Source organism: Oryza brachyantha, chromosome 7 (genome assembly GCF_000231095.2).
Source record: "Oryza brachyantha chromosome 7, ObraRS2, whole genome shotgun sequence".
Lineage (NCBI taxonomy): Eukaryota > Viridiplantae > Streptophyta > Magnoliopsida > Poales > Poaceae > Oryza > Oryza brachyantha.
Genome location: NC_023169.2, coordinates 7,140,261 through 7,151,202, shown reverse-complemented (window position 1 = coordinate 7,151,202; position 10,942 = coordinate 7,140,261). Strand labels below are relative to the sequence as shown.

General features: G+C 40.6%; 1 protein-coding gene across 1 annotated transcript; it reads right to left on the bottom strand.

The window, feature by feature from the left end:
- Positions 1-204: 204 nt before the first annotated feature.
- LOC102714390 (glucose-6-phosphate 1-dehydrogenase, chloroplastic-like) lies at positions 205-5,853 on the bottom strand. The gene is made up of 10 exons (XM_006658429.2): positions 5,624-5,853; positions 4,062-4,300; positions 3,879-3,973; positions 3,655-3,769; positions 2,820-3,025; positions 2,532-2,681; positions 2,334-2,454; positions 1,858-2,087; positions 1,320-1,520; positions 205-636 (listed from the first exon to the last, which is right to left on the bottom strand). The coding sequence occupies exons 1-10, from the start codon at positions 5,781-5,783 to the stop codon at positions 381-383; spliced, it is 1,773 nt and encodes a 590-aa protein (XP_006658492.2). The 5' UTR covers positions 5,784-5,853; the 3' UTR covers positions 205-380.
- Between the last annotated feature and the right edge of the window lie 5,089 nt (positions 5,854-10,942).

The following is a 10,942-nucleotide window of genomic DNA, read 5'->3' as shown; positions in this document are numbered from 1 at the left end:
GCAATTGTGCCCATATATATGTATGCGCATCAAGATTTATTAACATGCATATAAATTAAAAAACTAAAAAGTTTTATATTGTGAAACAGAAAAAGTAATTAAGGCAACACAAAAGGCAAGGATGATTCAACTTTTTTTGTTTTTGCTTTTTTTCTCACAGAAATGTGACTAGTGATTATATTTGCCTTCAATGAGTCCAAATTGTACACGGTACTGATTATAACACGAAGCTATTTATAGTCTAACAGATACAGGCCTTGCCAACTGATTGGCTTATTACCATCTGTTCCTTGCATTCTGCCCCACTAACTGGGAATGCAATCTTACAGAAATGCCATGCCAAAAAGAAAAAAACATAGTGAAAATAGTGCATCTATGTCTCATGCCTTCTGTTCTGTGGTCAAATCACCCCATCTGACGTTGTACTTTGCTGCGAGGTAGTGAGCCCCTACAGGTCCGCGGCTTCCATATGGGTATAGCTCAGGGGCTATCCGCTTCTCTTCCAACTCCTTGAGTAGGGGAGTGAAGAGCTCCCATGCGGCATCCAGCTCATCAGAGCGGATGAAAAGCCTTCGCTCTCCTTCGATGGCGTCAAGCAAGAGCCTCTCATAAGCATCCGGTATCTCCTTGGAGTACCTAAGGCAAACATTTGTAGAACAATTTATAAAAATGTAGCACGATACATTAAGCACTCCAAAGTATTACGTCCCAAAGTATACACGTATCTCTAGGTTATTTAGCATATATTAAGGTCAAGGAGGTGAGAGGTGAGAAGATAGTGAGGGTATGATGGAATGAATGGAGGTGAGACCATGAGAAGAGTATAGGTGAGGGTATGACGGAAAGGAATTCAAATGAAAAGTGATTAATGGGATAAAAAGCTATAAATAATGATATAAATACTTGTATCATGCAACAAGATTTAAATCCTAAAGATACTTATATTTTGGGACCGATGACAGATTGCTAGATGATACCAACAACAGTGGGAATTGATGAGCTGATTCATAATGTATTCATAATGCAAAGATGCCAATAGAATGACAGTTCTAATTGCATTTTTGTAATTTCCTAGGACAGTTTTGCAATAAAAATTTAAACCAGTAAAATATTTACAATTGCTCGTAAATAGATTATGAGATATAGCAGGAGATAATTTTGTCTGTTTACTATTTGCTACTAGGACTTTTAACTGCTAAAAATCAATTTGTCCTAATGTATCAACAAACTTAAACATCTAGAGAAGCATAATACTCCAATTTCTTGGAATAAAAATCCATCTGGATACAAATGTAGAACTGCTGGAAAATTAGCCTTACCTTGCTGCATAGTGAAGATTCAAATTACTTCTATCTAGTCTCATACCAAGACCAGGAATTTTGTTGTTAATCTTCAGGTAGATAGCTTCATCAGGTTGCACACGTATCACAAGCTCATTAGTGGCGGTATCAAGATCAGTCCCAAAACTCCTCTTATAAAGATTACCAGGAACATGCCGGAACTGTACTCTAATCTCAGCCCTGGAGTTCATATATTTTCTATGTAAGTGCACACACAAGGATCTTCAACATACAAAATAATCCATAAGATATTTTTTTTAGAAGAAACAATACTATGCACCCTATACAAATAGGAGAAATGCTCTAGATTGATTTTTTTTTTTGGAAGTGGACCGAATGTAATCCATAATAAATTATTTATAAATGTAGAAAACATTTTATATATTCTAACTGCAGAACTTTAAAACAACGAATAAAATGGCACAAACAAATCAAAAAAGAAACAAGAACCGCCTTCAGGATACTAGCTGAAAAACTCACCAAACTTTTAAATGCAAAACAGAAAGATGGCACATACCCTTTTGTATGTAAAGCTTTCCCAGCCTTCATAAGAAAAGGAACACCATCCCATCTAGCATTATTTATGAAAAGGGCAGCTGCAGCAAATGTTGGAGTTATACTATCCTTTGGCACCGTCTTATCTTCAGTGTATCCAGGGTATGTCGTACCACCCTTTGTATGACTTTTATACTGTCCTATCACCACATCTTCCAGTTGCAGGGGCTTCATGGAACGCAGAACTTTAACCTGGATGATAATATAAAGCAATATAGCATGATCAATAAATGGCAATTTAATGTGCATACCCATTTGATATACAGCAACGGTAACAAGATTACATGCTTATAAGGCATATAACACATATAAGAAACACCTCAAATAAAAGAATAAAATGGGTTCCCCACCCTAACTAGGTACATCGCATCCACCTGACACATCTAATACTGGATATATCCTATGAGGACAGAGATTATTAAAGGAGCAAGCACAAACCTTTTCATTTCTTATGTCCTCTGCCTCCAAGCTAACAGGAGTTTCCATTGCAAATAAGGCTAGTATCTGAAGAAGATGATTCTGCATTATGTCCCGGATAATACCATATCTATCAAAGTACCTGTCCAATTCAACAATAAAGTGAGAGATAATCCTCAGGAACTAATGTTATATCATGAAAGAACAACAAAATCATACCCTCCTCGTCCTTCAGTGCCAAAATCCTCTGAGAATATCAGTTGCACATTCCTTATATACTGCCTTGACCACAGAGGTTCAAAAACAAGATTTGAGAAGCGAAGGACAGACAAGTTCTCCACTAGTTCCTTTCCCAAGTAGTGGTCAATCCTGCATAACAAATTGAAAGGAACACAACAAATCATAATTATCTTTATGAAAAGAATAATCGTGTATCCAAATTTATATGTTAATATAGAAATAAAAATGATATATATTCTGATGAACACAATCTGATGCATGTGCCACCTGAAGATTTGGTCCTCTACCAGGTACTGCTTCAGACCTCTTGTTAACGCAGCAGATGAATCTGAGTCCCGGCCAAAAGGTTTCTCAACGATTACCCTTGTCCAACCATTCGCAGATGACGCTGATTTGCTCGCACATTTTACAACATCCAGGAATATATTTGGTGGTATTGACAAGTAGAATAGACGGTCAGAAACTCTTGAACCCTGCAGATTACGTTCAAGAATTCAATCTGATTATGAGACTTAAAAATGGGCATGTATGGATTTAAGCTCAATTTAAGTTCTGCTTAGCATAGAAGCGGATTATCATAATCTAGCCTGGAGCAACTGCATTTAGGAATTTATGGTATCCTACTAATTGTTTTTCTTCATGCCAATGTCAAACTTTTTATGCACTTTTTTAGTTTCAAGAATGGAAGATTCAGGTTGCACCAATAGATGCTACCTTACTGGACACTGTTTTCCAATTTCTCTGCATTCAACGTGTCAAAAATTTACTGGTGCATATATTTGCAGATTTGGGATAATACAATTTCAGCATGATGGAAAATAACTAAAACAAGAATGGGCAAGAACTAATATGTTTAAGACAATGTTTCCAAATCAGAAAGTCAAGTCTAGTAACCTCAGCATCGACTAGGACAATTAATTAAATAACTTACAAATATTGGTTTGAGAACATAGTTTGAGATATTAATGCATTCTCATTAAAAGTAGTAGTAAGTTTATGTAACTGAATGATCTATATCTACGAAGAATGTAACCACACTATTTTTCTTCAAGACAATAATTAATGAATCATTCTTGTTATGACATGAAGTGCATATACAAACCTCATGTTGTTTCAGCTTCTTGTCAAGGTCCATGAAATGCTCCTCTGAATCATATTGGCCTGAATGATAGAAGCATCTCTTTAGAAATTCTTCCATCTTCTCATTACAGTTTTCCCTAGAAAGAAAGAACAGTTTCAATCAGCATGATGAAAACGTATGCAGAAAGCTCCATCTACCTAAGGATATTAAGAATTGTAGTTACAAAATCAAGTCTAGTCAAACACCTTTTATCTATTCTGCATGTCAGTGTTTTGCTGACCATGTTTCTCAATTCTGCATCTGTCATCTTGCTCCGTGCATATCCGAAGATGGTGAAATGCTAAAAAGGAAAAAAAAAAAACTTTGACTTAGATTTAACGATAGTAGCTATAAACAACAACATAACTTTCGAGCATATGTACACAAACCTTTGGAAGACAATCTTCATAGTATAGAGCAAAGAGTGCAGGAAATATCTTCTTCTTGGCAAGGTCACCAGATGCTCCAACTACAGTGATACTAACAGTGGACTCATCATTTTCTGATAGAGGGCTCAAGTCTTCAAAATCATCTAAAATGATTTCTGAAGGTGAGCTATTTTCCACCTTTGATGGGGAAGCACTTCTGGCAGCCTTCTCCACACCAGCATCTGTGGCACCTTTCACTACTGATAAGATAAGTAAAGAGTCATTAATGATAGTTATTTGACGAGACTTCATCCAATTATATGCACTGGAAGTCTTAGTTAGATTTTGTCAACTGCAGTATTACTGTCCATACATGAGCTCTGCTTGAGCAATACTTTAGCAGAAAGTTCAGACTTAAGATTGGATCAAATAATTATCTTACTCCTTTAATGTAAGAATTAATTAATTTTACAGGGATTAAATCATCCTATCTATTAAACAAGTAAAGATGAATATTCTTAGTCCTTAAAGTCCAGCTCCATTCTAAATATGTTCCTCCCAAATTGATGCCCTCCTTCACCTAGTGCCGTTCTACTTCAAGTCAACTTGTGCTAATCTAACATTAATCCAACTGCTGTTTCACAATCCAAAGCACGTATAAAGGGTTTCAATCCCATGAAAACCATTGCCTTGAAAATATGGACTCTTGGTTGGACTGTGTTGAGCAATTCTTCAAGGAGAGATTAGTGGTATAGAGTGGTTGCCATTTTTACACCTTGTTGGTGATTGGCACATTAAAGACGGGTAAACATGTCAAGGTAAGATGAACTATTAAAAATATATCATAATAAATTTTAAACAAATTATATATGAACTGCACTTTGGTAAAAGGCGTACACACAACAACATTAACAAGGTTTGACACTTACAGCCTGAATTTTATTGTAGGATTATTGGCGCCAGTCTTAGGGATTATAAGTATAACAGAATAAGCAAAAATAAAAAATAAAACCTTGGTGTAAGGAAAATTTGGGAATAACTAAACTTTTTTTCCTGAATGCTGACACACGCTTAAAACATTGCATACATGAATTTTGTTATTAATGCACCATGGTCTTACTGTTGTGTTCTGGAACACATATCAGGAATTGGGGGAAATAAACCCTAAAATACATCAAAAACGGGTCGGTGATGACCTGAAGGAAATTATTGCTTGAAATGGTATCACTTATGAAAGCGATGGCTCTGCATTGATTTAGCCCTATTTCATCAAATATGGCTTCTCATTTACGAGAATTACTGCCTCGCCATTTTTGTGTTTAAAGCTTTAAATAATATAATGGCCGCAATTTGGCAGCGGCAAGGTTTGTTTGTACATAGCCATTGCATCTGGCACTGCAGAGATGAAATCTACCATAGGAACTGATGCGACGCAGCGGATAGGATTGAAGGAAAACGGATCAGCTGGCGAGGCCACGCAGGACGCGATGAGCAACGCAAAAAGGGCGGTATCCCCTCGATCTCCAAAACGACAGACGGAGGCAAATGAAGCAAGCACGAAACGAAGGGAGAGGGGCCCTCACCTCCCGTCGAGGCGACGGCGGCGGCGACGCGCCAGCCGGCCGCGGCCGGCCCCCGGCGCCCGCATCTGGTGGCGAAGGAGAGCGCAGCCGGCGGCGGCGCTCCTCGCCGTGCGGCGGCGGCGGAGCCCGCGGAGCAGCGCCTCATGCAGGAGAGCGCCATGCCGGCGGAAGGATCAACGCGCGCGCTGCCTTCCCCTCCTGGAGGAAGAACGGATGCGAGCTGGAGGGGGGAGAGGCAGGCGGGCGGGTTTTTATCGGGGATATCGAAGAGAGCGGCACGGGACGGGACAAGAGGAGGGAGGGGGCTCTTGAGATCGCCGAGGGACAAGTAAGGGCTAGGATTACGTGAAATAACAATAGGCAAACAAGAGGGAGGGTGGTTCGCTCGGAGTGGCCTTTTCAGCCCGCTCCACGGCCGGTTTGGCTTTTGCTCCGCCAAGTGACCCTCACTGACCTGCTGGCCCGGCGGCGGCTCGATCTCAATTGGTCGTTCCCACGGCGCAGCGGCAGTACGGTACAGTAGTAGGTTGCCCCTTCCTTCCGTGGCTCCCTTTGAATTCAACCGGCACGTGGAGTGGAGAACCGGAGATGGTGTCGCTTGACTAATTTTTTGGGTGTGCCGTGACCGTGACTGCCGTCGAATCGGCGAGACGCTTCTTTCTCTTTCCTAATTTTTAGTGGTAATCTTGGTTTGTGTGTAGTGGAATGTGTCGATATTGATTTTTTTTTCAACGTTTCAATCGTTCGTCTTATTTAAAAATTTAGTATATATATAAAAATGATAAGTCGTGTTTAAAATTCTTTTGATAATAAAGTAAGTCACGAGTAAAATAAATGATATTTTCATAATTTTTTGAATAAGATAAATGGTCAAACATTACATAAAAAAAGTCAAACATCTTACGTTATGAAATAGAGGGAGTATAATTTTAGGATTTAAATTTTATTTTTATGATATAAGGGTTTCCAGTTACTACATGATACATATCATGTATGATATGGGCAGAAATGTTTAATCTTTCATTGAGTTAAAAGATTACAAATTTGGAACAAACGCTGGCGACCTGATTAAAAATATATGATATGTTTTTATATTATGTATTAATTGTCATCAATACATTTACTGATGTTGCTGGTGTAGATTAATTATATTCTTCCTAGCAGATAAAAATAAGCGGGAGCAAGATAAAAAAAAAACATGATATTAGTGATATAATAAATAGGAATTGAATCACACCCACGTTACAAAACTAGATACCCATAGAGACACATTTTTTTTACGTGATAAACACTCGAAGGAAAAAACTATAGGCACAAATTACCATGATCACTATAAAGGACATAGAGAAGTTGTTACAAATGTTGGCAATAATGATTGAGATGACATCCCTTCTCGTGTACGTTAATAGGAAAAAATAGAAATACTTATAATAGGTAAAGGCATAAAGTTCTACTAAAAAACTAATCAGAATATATTGTTAGCTAGAAATTCGGACCACATAATTAAAAATCTCTACCTTGAATACATATTCTCTTGTCGCATAGAATTCATTAATCACCTTAAGAACACCTCATATAGGTAAATCACTGTGCGCCAAAGTTATTTTTCCTGTATACTCTCTTTATTTTATAATATAAGATTTTCTATTCTTGCATAGATTTATATGGATCCTAATAAATATAGGCATATATGCAAATTATATACATCTATAAATAGATGAATTTAGACAATGCTAGAAAATCTTACAGTATAAAATAAAAGTATAAAATAAAAGTAGTAATTTCTACCCACTAACTATAAAGCTCAACATACTGACATGTTATATCATCATACACTACCAATTACTCCCTCGATTTTATATTGCAAGACATTTTGGCTATGCCTACATTCATTTATATTTTAATGTTATTGTTTATATATAAGTTTGTTTGGATTTATTAGTATATATATGAATATAAATAATACTAGGAAGCCTTATATTCTGAAATGGAGGTAATATTGTATTTAAATCTCATGCAAACATATTAGATAAGCTCAACAAACAAACACGACATACATCATCCACTAGCAACTATTATATCTAAAGATCATACAGACATGCTATGACCTCTATAATTTACTAGATTGTAAAGATTAATATGCAAACATGCAAATCATCTTCTATATCAGTTTCACAATATTTCAATTTATTTTCATCCATCATTTCAACATATTTAACATATACGCATACATGTATCCTGCAAAGAGTACATTCATTCATTATTTTAACATATGTAACAAGCATCCATCCATACCGCAACAAAGCGTGTGGTGTCATCTCCTAGATAATAGTACTATATTGTGGCAACCACATGCTTGAGCAGAACTCAATCCTCGAAACTAACTTTATCATCATATCAGCTGAGTTATTATGATTATTTATTTTGCGTACTTTAATATCACCTTTAGTAATAACACATCGAATAAGATGATATCTCATATCAATATGTTTTGTTCTCTCATAGAATATCTGATCTTTTGTCGGGTATATTACACTTTGACTATAACAAAATATATTAATGCAAGATGTATCTCCATGAAGCTTAGTGTACAACTCTATTAGCCAAATAGCCACATATGGTGAACCTGTTGATGATCTACTTGGCTTTATAGTCTAGTAGGAGTACTCTAGAACCTCACATTCTCCCAACCAAACATCTTCGTGCAATTCAGTTGGTGTGCGTTCACATGCACGATCCGCAAAGTTTCATGCATTGTTGCCATGAAGCGGGTACTCTAGTACACTGTCACGCCCAGAAATTTAAACCAAATTTCTGAACAATAGCATGTATTAAATCTCGGTCCAGGAATCAGCCCGAGTACACACTATGACAAATCAATACACAGTTCCACGACTTAAAAACAAATAAAAACAATTATCTATCGAAATGCAGCGGAAAAGGAAAACAAACTAAACCATCTAATCTTCAGCTTCAGCTGGCGAAGACGGCTCCACACCACAGGCATTCTCGACGGCGGACTGAACCTTACTTCAACCTTCGGAACAACCTTCTTCTGACACAGGCTCTGGCACTTGCTCTGGTGGGAGAAAAATTAAGCAAGGCTGAGTACAAACCACCGTACTCAACAAGTAACACCCAAGAGAGGGAGAATAATGAATGCAACGGGGTATCAAGGATAGGCTAAGGTTAACTTGCACAAAAGCTGCAGTAATTTAGCAAAACAGTAGATAAAATAGACTGAAATAAAAGTAAAGTAACATTTAAAATAATCATCCACTGTCCAACGTTACACCACGTTGCAACAGGCCCAAACCACTGTCGAACGTTACACCACGTAGCGACGGGGTCAACCCTCTGCCCAACGTTAAACCACGTTGCGACAGACCCAAACCACTGCCAACGTTACACCACATTGCGCAGGGTCAAACCAGTTCCAAGATTAATAAAATTATTAAAGAGGTTCAACTAATCCCAGTGAGTCTGTCGGTTCGCCCAATAACCGCGGGCACGGCTATTCGAATACTTTTACTCTGCAGAGGTGTACAACTTTACCCACAAGACATGGCTGCCAAGCATGTTACCATGCCCCAACGTATCACCACGATACCTCAGTACGGAAACCATGATAAGACCTTTCACCCAACCCTCCCTAGACAATCGCACCACACTTTAGGTTTCACCCCCTCCTTTACACCAAGTCGGGCAGTCCCCTCTTGTGCCTTGGTAGATCCGGAAGCAGGAGAAGCTTTCGTTACACCACGATTGCCCGTCCATACTCCATCACGCCTACCCTTGCCTGGGTACGTCGAATAGGGACAAGCTAGATTACGAGTCTCACCGTTGCCCATTCTGGCTTGTGGTTAGTACGTGTAAGACCTTCAGGGTTTCCTGAGAACCGGTCCTTAATTGCCATGGGCACGACTCTCAAAACCATGCACCCACAGCCCACCATAAGCAATATTTTAGTTGAATTAATCCTCAACGGGATATTAATAATGATTACAACCATTAAAGGTCTATCAAAGTGTAACAGATGATTAAATAATAATTGGTGAGCTAGTTGAACTAAGCATGGCTAAGCATTGACTAACCCTAATTCTAGTCAAATTAACCCTGGGATGACAATAATAATGAATGGGGATCAACGGGTATAAGGGTAAATGCCCAACAGGTAAATAAAGTAAATAGACATGCATAAAACAATGCATGTTTGAATGTAAAAGCGGGGAATTTTATAATCATAGGTTCAATATGATCAAAGAAGGGTGCCACTTGTCTTGCTTAGACCCACGAGGAACTTCGGCGATGACTTCGAGAACGAACGGCGCTGCGACGGGGTCAAAACCTACGACAAACAAGGCAAAACCAACAAAACAGGCTATAAAACTACTGAAACAGAAAAAGAAACTATTTTTAATGGATTCTTGGCATTTTTCTGGATTTAATGAAACTTGAATGGACCTAAACGGAGACTAGATGAATTACTTATGAATTTTAGAAGTTTTCTGGGTTTTTTAACTAAACAGAAAAGTCCTAAATCAATTATTGCGCAATTAATGGGGCTGCTAACGTCAGCGAGGAGAGAGGAAGCTGACGGCTGACAGGTGGGGACCACCAGTCGGTGAGAGGGAGAGGGAGAGAGAGACTGACACACGGGCCCGGGGAGGAGAGAGAGGAAGGGAGGAGCGGGGAACGGCTGACGGGTGGGGCCCACTCGTCAGCGAGAGGGAACAGAGAGGAGGGGAGCAGAGCGCGGCTCGGGCGGACGGTGGCGGCCGGCGGGAGCTACGGGTGACGCGGCGGCGCACGGCGACGGGGACGGCGACGCGACGGCGACGGCGCGACGATGACGACCGGCGTCCGGCGACGGCGCGACGGCGACGACGGCCGAGGCGGCGATGCACGGGCGCAACCCGGCAGAACAGCGGCGACGGCTGGCACGGCGACGGCCGGCGGCGCGGCACGCGCGGCGCAAGCGACGGCGACCAAACGTCGGCGACGCGGAGGCGACGACGACCACGGCGGCCGGCGGGAGCGGTGAGCTTCGCACTCGTCCGGCGACGGCGCGCGACTCGGCGGCGGTCGGCCGGAAAGGGGGAGAAAGAGGGGAGGAGGGTGCGGGTGCTCACCGACGGCGGCGAGAGCGCGGGCGGGTCGGCGAGACCGAGGCGGAGGTGGCGACGCGGGTGGGAGCGGGAGATCGGCGGTGGCGGCGGAGATCGATTGGCGGCGGTGAGGCGAAAGCGGGAGGTGGTTAGCGGCGGCGTGGATTGCGGCTGGTGGTGACGCCCGGCAGTTGCGGCGCAGCCGTTGGGC

Coding starts and splice junctions, on each gene's coding strand:
- LOC102714390 (XM_006658429.2), bottom strand. CDS start 5,783: ATGGCGCTCTCCTGCATGAGGCGCTGCTCCGCGGGCTCCGCCGCCGCC. Junction 3,974..4,061: donor ATGAAGATTGTCTTCCAAAG/GTTTGTGTACAT, acceptor TTTCCTTTTTAG/CATTTCACCATCTTCGGATA. Junction 2,455..2,531: donor GGCACTGAAGGACGAGGAGG/GTATGATTTTGT, acceptor TGAATTGGACAG/GTACTTTGATAGATATGGTA.